Source organism: Diabrotica virgifera, chromosome 5 (genome assembly GCF_917563875.1).
Source record: "Diabrotica virgifera virgifera chromosome 5, PGI_DIABVI_V3a".
NCBI classification, from domain to species: domain Eukaryota; kingdom Metazoa; phylum Arthropoda; class Insecta; order Coleoptera; family Chrysomelidae; genus Diabrotica; species Diabrotica virgifera.
The window spans coordinates 76,086,813-76,105,782 of NC_065447.1; the positions used below are offsets into that span (position 1 = coordinate 76,086,813).

The 18,970-nt window shown below is 31.6% G+C and overlaps 2 protein-coding genes across 5 annotated transcripts in view; one reads left to right on the forward strand and one right to left on the reverse strand.

Moving 5' to 3' along the window:
• LOC114326692 (protein spartin) overlaps positions 1-4,348 on the forward strand; it is a 178,418-nt gene extending 174,070 nt beyond the window's left edge. For all 4 annotated transcript variants that reach the window (XR_007697893.1, XR_007697892.1, XR_007697895.1 and 1 more), the window contains one exon: positions 3,963-4,348. The gene's annotated coding sequence lies outside the window, so the exon portion shown is untranslated. The remainder of the gene's footprint in view (positions 1-3,962) is intronic.
• The window catches only part of LOC114326691 (modular serine protease), a 176,779-nt gene that overhangs the window by 47,148 nt on the left and 110,661 nt on the right, over positions 1-18,970 (reverse strand). The window contains exon 7 of the mRNA XM_028275106.2: positions 14,092-14,298. Within this exon, the coding sequence (XP_028130907.2) occupies positions 14,092-14,298 (207 nt within the window). The remainder of the gene's footprint in view (positions 1-14,091; positions 14,299-18,970) is intronic.

Genomic DNA, 18,970 nt, shown 5'->3' on the forward strand with positions numbered 1-18,970 from the left:
TTTAAATATTTGTAACAGCATAGTTGAATATAGTGTTAACCACACCCATGAAAGTTTACCAAAAACAGCGTTAAGCGGGCAAAAATTAAGTAATGGTGTTTAGTGGAAGGCAATGGACGATTTGTGTGAAAAACCATTGGAATTGATACACAGCGAAATTATACAACCTGTATTTTTGCTAAGCATATTCTTTTTTCAACAAAATACTTATTTTTTCAGTTATTTGTGAAAAAACGCACGAAAACGTGTTTTTTTTGGTCGAAAAATCAACATTTTTACTCGCAAATAACTCGAAAAGTATTAACTTAATTAAGAAACTCTCTAGTTGCTTAGCATTAGTCAATTTATCCATTTCTGGACTTATTTTAAAAGTATGTTTTGGGGCTTCAAAAAATGGGGTGGCTTTCACTCCCCAAGTAAATGCAACCAACGGCACAAGTCCAACTTTGAAGTGAAGGGTAAGCATGCAGAACCCAAAACCCAATTTTCAGTAGTAATTGCACAAGAGTGACACTTTGACAACTTTAATTTCACGACACGAAGGGGAGTGAAATTATGTCAAAGTGTCACGAGGGCAAAAATTCGATAATAATTTTAGAGATCGAGTGCAATTTGTTGTGATTATTTCATGAATAAAACTGTTCAAAACCAAAATTGTATTGTAATTTATTTATGTAAGTACAAATTAGTACAATTAAACACACAGTTGTTATAAATATTTGACGGTTGAAAGTCATCACTTTTATAATTTTTAAAACATTAATTGTCATTAATGTCATCGAATGTATACTTGACGACGGGATATTATCAAAAATTATCAGTTTAATTTTTATTTCTGTAGCTTTCTATTGTCAGAATCTCCTATGAATGAAATAATCAAGGAAATCCATCGTAACGCAGAAAATTACATTCCAAAACGGTCATTTACTGGGCTAAATCTAAATAATCTAATTCCACTGTCACATATATTTATATAAATATGTAACAACCATTGTTTTATACAATTTCAATATAAAATACAAAAGTCACAGTACCAATTTTACCGATATTAATTTTCCTAGAACTTAATAGATAAATACTTCATCCGCTTAACCATGGGAGCGAACCAGGTTCGCGGTGGACATTTTTTACCCACCCTTGGGCATACATGGAACCTAAAACAGGTTGGGCGTTTAAGGGTTAACCATGGGAGCGAACCAGGCTATGGTTTTCGGAGCGAACTAGTGTGCTCCGGAAATGGGCCATTAAAAGAATTATTATGATCTATAAGGTGAAGTGGGTACGTAAAATCTGTTTTTCTATTATTGAAAGCCATTTTGTGTTCTGCTATACGTTCATTAAAGGTTCTATCAGTTTGACCGATGTAAGTTTTTGATCAGTCACCGCATGTAAGTTGCATACGCCTCTGTGTACGGGTATTTTCTTTTGGATCTTTTTCTTCTTTTTCTTCAGAAAGTTGCGTGTTCAGATCACGTCGTGGTCACCAATTTTCCGATGGTGGTTTACGGAATCAATTAATAAAATTAAAATAAGTGTAAGACAACGAACAATAATATATTTATTTATTTTTGGTTAAAAAGGCGTGCTTATATCTCGTAAGAGGGTTTGTTCTTCTTTGCGGGACGAGGGTTTGTGTCAGACTGCCTGTGGATGAACTAAAAACATTAGTTTTACATTTCTGTGGTTTTTAAAGAAGTTGAAGACTGATTTATTGACATAAGGAGTAATCTATTATGGAATTTGCGTTTCCCATACATAAACATCTGGTCTTTTAAAAGCTGAGAAGGCATTTTATCTGAATACTGATATATTTCGTTTCATAAAATTTAACAGGCCCTTTTTGCATATGGTTTGTGAAATTTAAAATGGGACGTATTATTTCATTTTGAAACAATTATTAAAAATTAAAATTAGCAAAATAGTAATTGAAGCGTGTCGCCACACTCTTTATAAGCAATTCTGCTTGTTCATTGTTGGATTGATACCTCTATGGGAGGTTGTCACTCCATCTTTTGCGCGGTCGGCCGATACTTCTTTTACCGATTGGTGATTTATCTCGTGCTATTTTGAGCACACGTGTCTCCCCCATTCTGCTTATGTGGTTATTCCATTCTTTTTTTCTATTTAGTGTTCATTCGTTTATACACTGTACGTTACATTGTCTTCTAATATCTTCACTCCTCTTTCGATCTCTCAGCGTATTTCCTTTAATTCTTCTCAGTACTCTCATCTCTGCCATTTACAGTAGTCTTTTATGTTGTGGCTGTGTCGTGTCTTGTTTCTGATGTATATGCCATTATTGGTCTTACACTGGCTTTATAAATTCTTGACTTCATCTCAGTGTTAATATGTCGGTTTCGCCATATAATGTTATTAAGGCATCCTGCCAGTCTATTTGCTTTTTGTACTTGATTTCTCACTTCTTTGTCCAGGTCTCTGTAACTTGATAATGTAATTCCAAGGTATTTTATTTCCATTACTGGTTCACTATTGATGCCATCAATTTCTACTTTATATCTGATTGGTTCTTTACTGATTACTATTGTTTTAGTTTTCTAAGATGAAATTGTCATATTGAATTATTTTGCTCTTATGTTAAATCTGTGGACTACTTTGCAGACTATCTTCATCTTGGGCTATCAATATCAATATTGCGTCGTCTACATAGCAGAGTATTATGGATCTTGTTGTTCTTAATAAATTTGCTTAAGTTGTTGTTTATTCTGAAAGCTAGTGTTATGCCTTTCTTCTTGCGTGTTTGACTATTTTGGTTGATATCTTGCCTGTATATGTAAATGCTGGTTTTTTTCTGTGGCAGTGTAAATACTAATTTCAGGGCTTTGTTATGCAGTTTCTGGTTTAAAATTTTGTTTATTGTTTGTTTGTTGTACCCATTGTTTACTGTTATTTGCTGAAGGATGCTGTTTTTCGTACCGATACACCGTCTGACATTCCGGAATTGCGGACCAAAATTCAAGATTTTTTAGTGCCATTCAAAAGCTTTCGTTCGCAGATATAATTGAGAACCTTCGTGAAAGCTACGAAAAGAGTTTGAAATCGGAGGGCATCTTGAACACCTGATTTATCGGGAATGTCGTCGTGAATAATGTTTGCAAGTTTATTTCATGTCTCTCTCTCTCTCTCTCTCTCTCTCTCTCTTGTCGTTTCTTCACTACTGAGGATCGTGATTTCTTCCACTATTCCTAAAAATTTTTCTCCATTGGTCTCTATCTTCAGCTGCTCAAAGAGCTTCGCAGAATGAGTTTCCAGCTGAATTCTTAATTTGGTCGGACCATCTAGTTGGTGATCGTCCTCTTGATCTTCTCCCCGGAACGTTTCCAGAAACAATTAATCTCTCCAAACTATCGTCACCTCTGCGAACCATGTGACCGAAGAATTGCAGAAATCGTTGCAGACGTATTGTGGACAGCCTTTTTTAATCTCGAGTTGGTTTAGAATGGAAACGTTTGTCCTATGAGCTGTCCAAGGTATGCGTAGCATTCTTCTCCAGCACCACACTTCAAAAGCATCAATTTTTTGGCGCTCGCGTGCGCGAAGATTCCCATATAGAAGTCTCTGTCCCATATAGAAATATTGAGAATACAAGGACATTCACCAGTCTCATCTTGATATTTTGAGAGATAGATATGCCTTTATAAACTTTAATTAGGTGACTCATCGCATTTTTTGCCATACCAATACGTCTCCGAACTTCGGCTTCACAGTTACCATCGTTAGTTATACTAGACCCGAGATAGACAAAGGTGTTTACTATCTGGTATTCCTGTAACATGTTAGTCAGTGGAATAGTGTCGAATCTGTCGACCACCATTATTGTATACTAAATATCATGTATACTATCACGTATCATACTAAATAATATATAAATAATAAACATTTCAATATTCAATTCAGTACTGTTTATTTTTGTTTATTTTTATTTTTAATCTTTACTATTTTAGATATGCTGTGCAACTTATAAATACTCCTATATTCTAAGAGAATACAAAGTATGGAGAGAAAAAATATTATCTGCCAAACTTAACATCAAGATGAAGTTGCTCATCAATCAAATATTTTTTTCCAGTTTTACTGTTTATTCTTTTCTATTCTAAGAAGATGGCACGTGTACATGAAGGATTCCAAAAAATAACCAGGAAACGTGCAAATGGGCGATAAATATGTGCAAAGGAAGTCAGATTGTTAAAAATAATAACAACGTTACATTAAATCAATTGTATATATTAATAAATAAAATGTATAAATTACATAGCATATAGTGTATTTTATTATTATTAAATAAATTTGTTCCATTATAGCATATAAATACAATTATGTAGGTATATAATATGGGCTACATAGTTTTCACTTAGATAAAACCTATAGTTTACCAAACTTTACTTTCTAACTATTTAAGCAATGATCACTGGCTTCATAAGAAATTCATAAAATTAAACAAATTATTATATTCAAAATATTGTTAGTATGACAAAACACCTAATAATAAAGAACTATCCATAAAGAAGAGTTAAATGGGAACCGATTTAAGATGTCGCCTGATAGCGATGTTTTTCAAAATAAAAATACCTAAGCAAATAAGAAGTTGCGCTGGTTCTTCCACACTGGCACGTATAGTTGCCAAAAAATTATTACAGAAAACCGTATCTTAATCCTATTACAATGTCATTTGTATTTCGTGGCTTCGTTAAGTTTCAAGAGGTAAATATATTGAATTGCAGATATAATGTTTAAATCTACAATATATTAACATTTATTATGTATTGTATACCTGTGCCGGACACCTAACCACACCACTCAAATACAAATGACTTTCTAATAAGCTGAAGATTTAGGTTTTATGGCAACTATACTGTACAAAGTTGTATCGTCTGCTCAAGCCTACTTTTTATCTTCATGTACATATCTAGTATGATATTTTCTACAATATGAGTGTTAACTTTTCATTTACTAGGATTTTTAAGAAGTATATTAGGGAATAATAACCAAGGACTTAATATTAACGTTAAATTAAATAAAATTTATTTCACATAAATCTAAAAATATTAAACAATAAGAGATATAGTCTGGGCAGATTATCGGAGAATAGGCCATTTTTGGGAAAAGTTATTTACTTTACCAGCAACTTTATTGTTGGAATCGAATCTTATGATTGTATATATTAATAATATAGGTATTTAAAGTCCGCAGATAGTGTGCTACTTTTTTTGTAAACAAAATGGCGCCCGAAAATCGTGTTTTTTCAATTTTTGCTTTGCAACTCTAAAGATTTTAACTTTACACCAAAAACAATCAAATACAAATTCACCGCAATTAAATTCTACATAGAGACGTGTTTTTCTCGATTTACTTCGACGAAAATTTTCCTCGGAAAATGCGAGTTTTTCCAACAAAATCTTTAACTTTTAACTAAAATTTTAGATAAGTAATTGTTTATCAATAATTACATAACTTGGCAATATAAAAGCTCTTTTCGTATATATTATAACTCCAGAAGCCGATGGAAATTGAATGAACAGTTTAGTAACAATTCAATTGTTAATTAAAAATTTACGGTCGCTATAATAACCACAATAATTTTGATATATAAGAATAACTATGATTTTTGTATAAGAAGACACTGTACCTATCTAATGTACTTTACAGAATTGAAATTGGAATATTCAAGCGGCCTCAGGAATATTTTAAAATTATAAACAATTTTTTGGCTTATAAACAAATAGAATATCTCGGTAAATATTAAATTAAATTAAATAATGAAAACGACATTGGAAAAAAAAATGGCAGGACGTTTCTTTTAAAAGAAAAAACGTTTAATTTTAATGAGTTATTCCTGAGATACAACCGGACAAAGTTGACCGGCATTTACGGCAAAGATATAAACAATAGAATTATAATTTTCATACCATCACCTTTTTATTTTTGTCCTCTTTCTCCACACCAATTTTCATATTTTTAAAATACTCATAACATATATCTATCTATTAGCCTTGCGACATCCAATATTGGACATAGGCCTCCCCTTCGCCCCTCCATCTTTCTCTATCCTGAGCCATGTGGATCCATTTTGAGCCTGAACATATATATTATTATAATAAAAACTATCGATATTATGAGTGAAAATTGCCAAATATAGCTAAATTCCAATCAAAAATTAGGTTGTAGAAAATGTAATCTCAAAGTTCAAAACCGGTATACGTTAAAAAATGCATTTTCTCGGCTTCCCATGAAGCAATTTTCTTCATTCTTTTTTTGTTCCCAAGTACCTAACTCTAGTAGAGACATCTAACTAACGCATTATTAAATGTCAAAGTTGCTTTTGTTTTGTTATAATAAATAAATTTATTTATATGACAAAAATTTTTAATTTGTTTGAATAATTGTTTAAATTGAGTTTAAATAATTGTACAGCTTTCAAATGAGAATATTTGTGTTTCTAATGTTTTAAAGGCATACTTGTAGTAAGTTTATCTAAAAAAAATCTACAACTTTAAAAAATATGTAGTTTTCTTTTCTTATACATAAATTAATCTATTATAACAAAACAAAAGCAGCTTTGACATTTAATAATGCATTAGTTAGATGGCTCTACTCGAGTTACTTGGGAACAAAAAAAAAAAAGAATGAAGAAAATTGCTCCATGGGAAGCCGAGAAAATGCATTTTTTTAACGTATACCGATTTTGAACTTTGAGATTACATTTTCTCCAACCTAATTTTTGATTGGAATTTTGCTATTTTTGGCAATTTTCACTCATAATATCGACAGTTTTTATTATAATAATATATGTTATGAGTATTTTAAAGATATAAAAATTGGTGTGGAGAAAGAGGCCGAAAATAAAAAGGTGATGGTTCAAAAATTATGATTCTACTGTTTATGTCTTTGCCGTAAATGCCGGTCAACTTTGACCGGTTGTATCTCAGGAACGACTCATCACAATTAAACGTTTTTTCTTTTAAAAGAAACATCCTGCCGCTTTTTTTCCAATTTCGTTTTCATTATTTAATTTAATTTAATATTTCCCGAGCTATTCTATTTGTTTATAAGCCAAAAAATTGTTTATAATTTTAAAATATTCGTGAGGCCGCTTAAATAGTCTAATTTTAATTCTGTAAAGTACATTGGATAGGTACAGTGTCTTTTTATACAAAAATCATAGTTGTTCTTATGTGTCATAATTATTGTGGTTATTATAGCCACCGTAAATGTTCAATTAACAATTAAATTGTTGGTAAACTGTTTATTCAATTTCCATCGGCTTCTGGAATTATAATTTATATGAAAAGAGCTTTTATATTACCAAGTAATTTAATTATTGATAAACAATTACTTATCTAAAATTTTAGTTGAAAGTTAAAGAGTTTGTTGGAAAAACTTGCATTTTGCGGGGAAAATTTTCGTCGAAGTAAATCGGGAAAAACACATCTCTATGCAGAATTTAATTACGGTGAATTTTTATTTGAGTGTTTTTGGTGTAAAGTTAAAATCTTTGGAGTTATATAGCAAAAATTGAAAAAAATCACGATTTTCGGGCGCCATTTTGTTTATAAAAAAATGTTGCACACTATCTGCGGACTTTGCATACCTATATTATTAATATATACAATCATAAAATTCGATTCCAGCAATAAAATTGCTGGTAAATAACTTTTCCTTGTATTTTGCTAATTAGCCCAGAGTAATATATTACTTTATGGCATGCATTAAAAAATCCCTATTATACCTTTTGAACCCCTAATTTGTTAATTATTAAGTCTTATAAAATAATACTATTGGTTGATCTGGGAATATCTGAGAATGTTAAAAAGTATATTGTTATCTGCTATTCTTAATTAAATTCAAATCTTAATTAAATTCACATTTTTTTGCGTATTTCATAAGTTTTTGCATAAGTTTATCTACGTGCGTTTTAATGAAGATTGGAGAAGAAAAAAAAATACTCTTTCACATTGCCAAATTAGTCGGACTTGACTACAAACTGCTGTTCAATCCAACGTATTCTCCAGATTTGGGCCTGTACGACTTCTTTTTGTTTCCAAACTTGAAAAAGTCACTGGTCACTTCGCTGGGCAGAAATTTAAGTCGAATAAAGCCGCCACGACAACCGACTTTACAGACCTCGAGAAAAGGTATTTTTCAGACGGGTTAAAGAAGGTGGGAAATCGTTGGGTCAAGTGTATCGAGCTAAAAGGAGACTACGTTCAGAATCGATTCAGAATCGCCACTTTTCCAAAATTTTCGTTTTTCTTTTGAAGGCTAAGAACTTAACGGACCGCCCTAGTTATACATCATATACTAGCCTGGAAGGTAGTGTCAAATTTGGCCGGAGCATTTTAGCATGACTTTTTTTTTATTTAGTTGGGTGTTCCAAAGCTTATTAACAAATGATGTGTCAGCTGGCCCAAACCCGGGAATTTTAGGCAAGAAAAGGTAAAATATGAAACTTGATGGAAAAACGCTACAACTTATATGTCAAATATTTATCTCCTTGACTTACATCTATTAATGGCCTAGAATACATGGCTCCTAGCTTTCACTCAGGCGACCTGGGTTCAATTTCCGGCGTTGAAAATTTTTTTTGTTTTAAAAATTGACATTTTATTTTAAAAAATAATTATTTTTTGATAATACCACGTTTTTATTATTTATACGACACAATATAAAAAGTCTGTATGTCTTTTATAGAATATGTTAAATATTTATCTCCTTGACTTACATCTATTATGCCTGGTTGCACCAACAGATCTTAAGTTCCAGATTAGCTAAGCTCTACTTATAAATAGGGCTTCTTTGAGTATCACTTACGTTGCACCATAATTTTAGATTCTTACCTTATTATCAATTATATCTATTATTATGTTATGGTATTCTTATTGTAATATATTATATTTATATTATATTAATTCTTATGACATTCTCGACTTAAGCTTAAGATCTGTTGGTGCAACCGGGCATTAATGGCCTAGAATACATGGCTTTCACTCAGGCGACCCGGGTTCAATACCTGGCATTTAAAATTTTGTTTGTTTTAAAAATTGACATTTTATTTTGAAAAATAATTATGTTTTTGATAATACTTATTTTAATTATTACAATAATAATTATTTTTGGACAAACTGTTTTTTTCTTATTTTTATATGATGTAGAACCAAAAGGCACATGATGCAGCTGACGCTTTTTTATTACAATCTAAAATTCACAAACTATTGATTTATACTTTTTAATCTATGCCACATTACTCCAAGAATATTTTATTATCATTAACTAGCTGACCCGGCAAACTTCGTACCGCCTTAGAACTAAATAATGTTTAAAAGTTAAATACCCAAAAATTACCAGAAAGCCAAAAAATACTCAAAAATATTGCGTATGCTTTTTTCTACCAAATGCATAGTTTACGATTCTATAAGGGACATACAGACAAACATTCATTTTTATATATTATAGAGAATAGGGAAATATTTAGATTGCTATTAAAAAATGGGGGTTGGTAATAGAAAAGTGAAAATTTAGGGTTGTATCTTTCGGTTCTACAACATAAGAAAAAACAGTTTGTCCAAAATGTCGGGGGGGGGGGCACCCTCCTTTTCATGTACAACAAATTTGCTTATAAAGGTCAATCATAATATGATCAAATGCATAATTTACGATTCTATAAAAGACTTACAGACTTTTATATATTGTCTCGTATAAATAATAAAAACGTGATATTATAAAAATAATCATTTTTCAAAATAAAATGTCAATTTTAAAAACAAAAAAAAATTCAATGCCAGGAATTGAACCCGGGTCGCTTGAGTGAAAGCTAGGAGCCAAGTATTCTAGGCCATTAATAGATGTAGTCACGGAGATAAATATTTGACATATAATATATAATATAAGTTGTAGCGTTTTTCCATCAAGTTTCATATTTTACCTTTTCTAGCCTAAAATCCCCGGTTTTGGGCCAGCTGACACATCATTTGTTAATAAGCTTTGGAACATCTAACTAAATAAAAAGAAAACAGCCATGCTAAAATGCTTCGGTCAAATTTGACACTACCTCCCGGGCTATACACGCATAATTAAAAACTGACATTATTGTTGTAAAGTAATTATTTCTTTTAAAACTTATTTTTATTTTAAAATTTTTTACTTTTAAGCAATAATGTATCGCTTTTGATTTTCGATATATAAATAACTAATATCAGGAAACCTAGTGCATTATTTGTAGTACATAAAATGTCCTACTTCAAAGTTTGGTAAAAATCCCGTCTTGGAATTACAAGTTTCAAGAGTGTATGTATGATAACGCTCTTCATATACGTTTCATTTCAGACCGGAATTTTCTCCACGGTCGGAAATTTGGCTTCCTGGTCAGTTACATAATATGACGTAACGTAAAGGGAAAAAATGAAATTGAGTCAAATAGAAAATATTTGTCCATTTGCGGTAATGCACCGAAACTCACTTAGGTGAGCTAACCTAAAATTACGTTATATGTACCGACCACGAAAATCAACTAAGTGAATGACCAATTTTAGTGATTGTTTATGTTTTCGTGGTCGCTGAATCTGAATATCAAGTTTATTTTTATCTTTTTATCTTTTATCTTTTTTATATTTTTTAGAGTTGGTGGAACATGTTCAAAAATAAAATTTTATACAATAATGCGAAAAATAAATTTTGATGATTTTTCAAATTTACCTCGCTGTATCTTTGGTCGCTATAAATATTTCCTTTTGAAAATGTTACTGTGTTATCTTTGAAGTATTTAGATAACAACGAGCTTTGTCCAAAATGTTTAAACAAATTAAAAGAAGAGTTGTTAATTTTTAAACATTTTGTCGTCAGATTTCGTTAGTTTCATGTTTACTTAAAAAAGTTGAGTGACAAACTTTTTAGTTTATAATTTTAACCAACACAACAGCAAAATATAATTCATGAAGAAGTTTTCTGGAAAACTTTAACTGAAAATATGCAATAGGAAAAAAGTTATGTGACTTTATAAACGAGCGTCACACCCCAAAAAAGGTTATTTCTCGAGATACTGTGTGGTGTGAAGACCACCGAATGTGTTAATGGCTAATTTTGGTCATACTGTATATTTTTGATAGTGGTGAATACGAAAATTATTTTTATTTTGAATTTTACGTGGGGGAATATTGGCAAAATTGCAATTTTGCCCTAAAAATAATAAAAAAAAATGAAATCACATTTTTCTGCCTTTAACTCTCTACAACTCTGTTCAATTTTAATATTTTTTTTCTGAAATTTTTACATTATATATTTCTTACCTTTCTGAAGACAATGGTACCTGTATTAATTTTTCTGTGTTATTGCAATAAAAGTTATGAATTGTTTAAAGTAAAAGGTGCATATTCGAAAATTGCAAAGTTTAATCGCAAAAGTTGAGTGAAAAAATTTGAAATTTAGCTTTTTAATTAAAATTATGTTAAAATATAGGGTACAAAGAATAAGATATTTTATAGAAAAAAATTGGAGCAACTTGTAATTTTAGGAAAAACGTGCTTTCATTTTTTTTTATTTTTTGGGTAAAATTGCGATTTTGACAATGTTCCCCATCTAAAATTCAAAATAAACCTCATTTTCGTTTTCAGCACCATCAAAAACATAAAGTACAGCCAAAATTAGCTATTCACCACACTGTGGTCAGTATCTCGAAAAATAAACGTTTTTTTGGGGGAGTGCCAGTCCTCTATAAAGTCACATAACTTTTTTCTTATTGCATATTTTGACTTGAAATTTTTCATAAAACATCTTCATGAATTATCTTGCTGTGTTGGATAAAATTATAAACTAAAAAGTTTGTCACTCAACTTTTTTAAGTAAACATGAGACTAACGAAATCTGGCGACAAAATTTTTAAAAATTAACAACTCCCCTTTTAATTTGTTTCAACATTTTGGACAAAGCTCGTTGTTACCTAAATACTTCAAAGATAATACAGTAAAATTTTCAAAAGGAAATATTTACCACGACCAAAGATACAGCGAGGTAAATATGAAAAATCATCAAAATTTATTTTTCGCATTTTTGCATAAAATTTGATTTATGAACATATTCCACCAATTCTGGATAAAAATAAACTTCATATTCGGATTCACCGACCTCAAAAATATAATATAAAGAATGACCATAATTTGCCATTCACCTATCATGGTCGCTTTTTCGATTTCTAAGCCTCAAATTAGGGGTGTGCCGTTCGCCTAACTGTTTTTATGTGTTCATCCTAGTTAATATAGAGTAAAGTGTAAATGAAAGGAGTCAATTCGTTATTTCGTTAACCAGCGACTTTAAGGAAATATCCTGAAACAGATTGATTTTTATTTTTAAATTACGATTTTTTTGACATTTGTATGTATATATATCCACTACTATCGTCTGGGCGTCCATCTGGGCGTGAGGACGTATCGATGATTTTTTTAAATGAAAATAGGGATCGTGTGCTGGCTCATTTGAATGGTTAAAATTCCCAATTCAGTAAAATAAACATTAACATAATTATTTATATAGGGTGTCCAATTTTTTTTAATTAAAATTAATGGACACAAAAAGAAGAATGTTAATAATTCAAACTACATTTACTGCTGTTAAATAACAATTGCTTTTCGCTTAAATTAAATGTTCAATCTGCCAAGAGGCAGGTGGGTGTCGGCTTGAATATTGAATTTAAGAGCGTAGGCACAAATATTTTACGGCTATCCTTTTTTATAGTAAAATTCTCACAGGTATGGAGATGTAAACATTAGTTGACAATGACACGTTCAACATTAACGTAGAGATGGCTATTTTGTTCAGTTTTTAAATGTTCTTGGATAACCGTTACTTGTATAATCGCTTAAATTATTAATTCAGTTAATTAATAAAATTACTTTTTCACTAACTATGTATTCAGTGATTACAATAATTTATATACTAGATATACAATAAACACTAATAATCGAAAAAAATAGAAAAAGTGATAAAGTGATTTTAATAATATATGATTATTATGGAACGTTTATATACAATTTGAACATCTTTAACAACAAAATATAGGCATGGATCCCGCGTACTATCCGCGAATAGTATTCATTTTTTTTAACCTGGAAAAACTAATAAATATTTTTTAAAAATTTAAACGCAGAATGAAAGATTATACCATTACCGAGGGTAGAAAGTCCTTTAGGATAAACAAAAAGTTTCTTTTGAATGAAATATTTGAAATTAAAAATCACAATCAATTTTCTCCTCGTTTTCACTCCTGTAAATTATTAAAATAAACATTATAGAAGTTTTCAGGGACTTTATACCCTTGATAGAGATGTAATTTTTCTAAGTTTAAATTTTTCAAAAATACTTATTAGTTTTCTCAGGATTCGAAAAAAAAATAAATGCATTTAAAAAGCATTGAAACGAAATTTTTCACAAACGCTTTTAAGCGAAAAGCAATGTTTATTTGTTGAAATAATTTTTTTTCTGTTTTCTGACAGCAGTAACATTTCTTTTTAATTAAATAAATTACGTAAATTCTTCTTTTTTTGTCAATTAATTTATTAAAAAAAATTTTTTTTTGGACACCCAGTATAAATAATTATGCTAATGTTTATATTGATATATAGAGAATTGAATAACCTTTCAAAGGCTAGCACACGACCCCTATTCTCATTTAAAAAATCATCGATTACGTCATCACGCCCAGATGGATAAGGTCGCTAGTATAATATACATGTCAAAAAACATAATTTAAAAGTAAAGATCCACCTGTTTCATCATTTTTCCTTAAAGTCGTCGGTTTACGAAATAACGAATTTATTCTTTTCATTTGCACATTTGCATATTATTGCATATTTTACATTAGAAATTAAGAAGTGATAAGAAAAATATTTTGATCTTTTAACTCCTATTTATATATATATTTCTAGTTAAAGCCTGATCTAACATCAATTGGATAAATGAGAGATTCCTCTAATGGTACAGGAGTACTACGGTTTGTAGTTCCATGGATACCAGGAAAATCAAGAGCACATTTTTTTGTGTTACAGTAAATATTAATTGTAAGGTTTAAATTAATTACGATTGGCTGACCTGGTATACATTGTGGTGGTGGTAAATTCCAACTTCCATCATAGCAAAATCTCAATGGAGAACCTCTGTCAGCTGATTCATAATATGGAGCGCATTCGAACTTGGCGCTAGTGCCATGGGTAGCTTCTTCACATTTTACTTCTCCCTTCTTTTCGTTTTGACATATAACATGTGTTGTTTGTGTGCTGGAAAGAGGTGGACATAATCCTGAAACAAATCAATACTAATTAGGATAATTAATTTTTCAATTGTAGGTATACAGTGATGAGCGCGCTAATAATCTGCAAAATAATGTAAAAAATGGAAACCATATTAAGTTATGAGAAAAAAAGGGATGAAACTAGTAGAGGTGGGAAATTTAGCGATAGAACCCTATAAATTTACTTTGTGTATTGATTGTTTCCCTCCTTTATATGTATCGGACGAGTTTGGAAACTACCACTGTAACAGTGACAGTTATAGTTGACATACTCCTCTGATAGGTACGTCTAAAGGTAAGAAGCAATCAATATAAAGTAAATTTATAGGTTTCTATTGATAATTTCACACCTTTACTAGTTTCATCTCTTTTTATTTCACAACGTATTATATTTTCCGTCTTTTGTGTTATTTTACCGGTTATTAGCTTGTTCATCACTGTATATGTCTTTTCGTTTTGTGAGATAGGTGTACAACATCCAATAAAGATTAGTGGCATAAAGATTAATAAAAATTTGTGGTATGATATCGTACTTAAAAAGATTCCTATAATAAAGTAGAACTGTTGACTATATTGGACAAGCCACCAGAGAAAAAATAGACTCACCTTAGCTATTTTAGTGGTACCTAATATAATTTAAGATCACTAAATAGCCAAAACTAGCCTAAAGAAAACACACACAACATGCCTAATAGTTGGCAAAAACGCTATGGCTAAATTAACGAAAATCTGAAAAAGCAATGACATAATCGTCCACTTCGGGCTTATATTCACCTGGGTGGCCCGAATAATGAATGAGTAACTAAACTACTAAGACAATTAAACAACAAGAAAAGACGAATAAAACAAGTAGTAGAGCAAAATACGCTATTTTGGGAAATTTTTTCGAAGATGTGGTCTCGAAACCATACAATGAAGGTAAAAGATATAGGTGCAGATCTTCACAAATACGCGGAACACCGTGTCTCACCCATATGTGTTCTGCTCTCAGAACGTAGGCGAAGCAACTAGGTACTAAAAGGTCCAAAACCTAGAAATTTTGTGCAGTAAGATGAATCGTCATGCAACTTTTTGCATTCGATTCGAGAGAGTGTCAGGCAATTTTGTGAACTAAATTGATCTCTGGCAAAAATTTTTGTGCATGAGAAAATGCATTTTAAAAGTGCATCTCGAAGAGATGGAAAATGAAAAATTTAGAACTCAGGAAATATTGACGGAAATAAGTTCAATTTTTATATTTGGGGGTTTTGGAGGTCACTGAAAACGAATTTCATGACGGCGATGGTCTCCGAGGTACTTGGTGCCCAGGGTGGAACTCGTCGCCTGGGACGACCGAATAATTTGCGGGACGATCGAATAATTCGCTAAATAAAGATTGGATTGAAAAACTGAAAAATACGTGTTTAATATTTTTCAAGAACCTATCGAACAACATCAAACACGACCCTCCACTCCACCCCCTGGAGGTGGGATGGGGAGTAACTTTAAAATCTTAAATAGGAATCCCCATGTTTTATTGCAGATTTGAATTCCTCATGAAAAAATAGGTAACATTTATTCGAAACATTTTTTAGAATTGTCGATAGATGGCGCTGATAAATAGTGTTTTTCCGATTATAGTGCCATCTATCCATAATTCGAAAAAATGTCTCGAATAAAAGTTACTTATTTTTACGTGGGGAATTCAAATCTGCAATAAATAATGGGAGCTCCTATTTAAAATTTTAAAGTTACCCCCCACCCACCTGAAGGGGTGGAGTGGAGGGTCATGTTTTATGTTATTCGATAGGTTCCTGAAAAATATTAAACACGTATTTTTTGGTTTTTTATTTGGAAGTGTATCTCTCTCGAGATATTAGACCGTTTCTATAATTTACCTATGGTATCAGGGAAAAATTAGTTTTTCCGATTATAGCGCCACCTATCCATAATTTGAAAAAATGTCTCGAATAAAAGTTGCTTATTTTTACGTAAACAATCCAAATCTGCAATAACAAATGGGGTTTCATTTAAGATTTTAAAGTTAACAACTAAGAAGAAGAATCCAATAATTGGATCAATGTTTTTATTTTGACTTAATTTATATTTATGTAGGTACTTATCTTGTTGGCTGTAAACGAGGTGTTGATATTTTCAAGACCATGTACGGTAAGAAAATCAGATTGGTCTACCTCGAAAACTACGATTATTTCGTCATTATTTTGATTATATCAGACAATAATACGTGATGTCATATCAGACAACGAAAGGGAAGGATACGTTTGAGGAAATGTAGGAAGTAGTGGGATTTAACACCTATCTACCAGTCATGACATAAGTATTATTGTTGGTGCGATTGCGGTTAGGTAAAAAATTTCCTGTTATTTAGTGGTTTTACCATATTTTTTGCAATATCTGTATAAATAATAGTGACCGTCTTCAAAAATTATGTAATTTCCAATTTAGAGAAAAAAAATCGATGATATTATTAAAAAAAAATAGTGAGCAAAATTATTTCTAATTCTACCTTCCGGAATATTTTATTGCTGTATTTTCTACATTCTAAAAGGGCATTTAGATAGAAAAGAGAGGAAGAAACCATTATTTGTTTCCCTAGGTGGTCTTTCCTAGGTGGGTTTCCCACTGATCGTCTTCCTATTGGGAAACCGTCTCTCCGTCGTATATCTGCACTTCTAGTTCTATCCCATAGTGTCTAAGGTTACGTTCACTACGGAGACCATCGCATGGTATCCTAGCCTAGAGCATAGTATCCTACTCTTCTTATTCGTGAATTCTGGCATTCAAAATAATGCATTTATTTTACATAGCGATCGACAATATAGTTTCGATCGCCAGGTAAAATAAATGCATTATTTTATATGCGAGAATTCACGAAGATGCAGAGTAGGATACTATGCTCTAGGCTAGGATACCATGCGATGGTCTTCGTAGTGAAAGTAACCTTACTATCGATTTTTCGAAGGGTTTTCGTCTCTGCTGTTTCTAGTATTCTTTTTGCCCTTTCTGTATCAGGTCGTGTTTCTGCTGCATGCGTATGTCATTATTGGTCTGCCTTTATTATGGTGATTTGTAAATTCTGCCTTTCATTTCTTTTCCGATATTCTTATTTCTCTATATTGTTTCATTCAGGCAACCTATGGCACTGTTTACTTTATTCGAGCCGTTTATACACCGTTTATTTCATTTTATTTTCGTTGTTTATACACCGTTTATTTAAATCTATGGTACCGGGAAAGTTCCTAAATAATCTCTGTTCATCCCAATACCCAAAAACCCAACACAATGAATTTTGAAGGATATAAGAGGTTCGTCTTAATGAACTATATATGTTTGAAAAGTCTTCTTGCGAGTGATACATGAACGTGTCTTCAAAAAACTTAGACGATAGAATAACAGAAAACCAACTAGAATTTAGAAAAAGCTTTCTGAAGATAACATCGAAGATCTTCAATGCCTTTTAAACGATCTAACTCTCGCAACTGAAACTCGGGGTTTGAAACTAAATATCAAGAAGACAAAAACAATGATTATAGGTAGAAATAATTACCCCAACGCAAAGATATATATTTCTGGAGAAGAAATCGAAGAGGTCAGGCAATTTAAATACTTGGGTTGTCTGCTGAATGAGGGTTGGGACCCTGAGAATGAATAAAGAGCAGAGTAGAACAACCCAGAAATGCTTTTTTGAGGTTTCGTAAGCCTGATTGCAAGTTGGATTTCAACCTCCGATACAAGATGCTGTGTTACGTTTGGCCTGTGCTCTTGTACGGAATGGAAGCATGGACGTTAAAGGCCATAGTCGTTCCATTAACAAACTTGAAGTTATTGAAATGTGGTGCCTGCGTCGAATGCTTAGAATATCACAGATGGACAGAGTCAGAAAGGAAGAAGTGCTAAGGATAGCGGGCTTACAGGATAGGGAACTTTTTAATTATGATAAAAGTTAGCAGACTACATACTTGGGGTACATATTACGAGGAGAACTATACACTTTTCAGGAATTAATACTCGAAGAAAAAATAGAGGGTAAGATGAATCTGGAACGTAAAAAGATGTCACGACTACGCAATATTCGCAAATGGATAGGAATCCGCAGCTATGAAATGCTTCGCAATGCTGCAAAACAGAATTATCCTGACTATCGAACATCTCACCTGCCAAGACAATGTACATTGGACGCCTACGCAGAAATGCACGGCACGGCAAGAAGAAGAAGTTCGGGTCCATAAGTGCTGTTGGAACAAAAAATAGTCCATTGAAATGTTACATTTTTAGGCCTTACCTTGCATTTGTTAGAGGAGTCAATTTTATTTTTTTAATGTGTAGGGGGATCAGTAGAAGCAAGTTCAAGTTTTTGAGGTCGCCACCCTTGTCCCCCGGCCGCCATCTTGGAAAAGGGATGCAAAGGGGTTTCGCGCTATATCTTGTAAACTACCAACCCTACGGAAAATCTAATAAAACATAAAATGTAGAAAATTAAATTTTCTACAATTTTGTTTCTATTACTTGTTATCGTCAAGTGACCAACAAAAAAGATATAAACAAAAATAAGATTTTTAACAACTTTCCTTTTGGAGGTTATAACTTTTTTTCAGTTCATTTTACAATAAAATAACATTATGGCAATTTTGTAGAGGGTTTTTCAGCGAAGAATTTCCACTATAAAGGTGTTTAATTCTA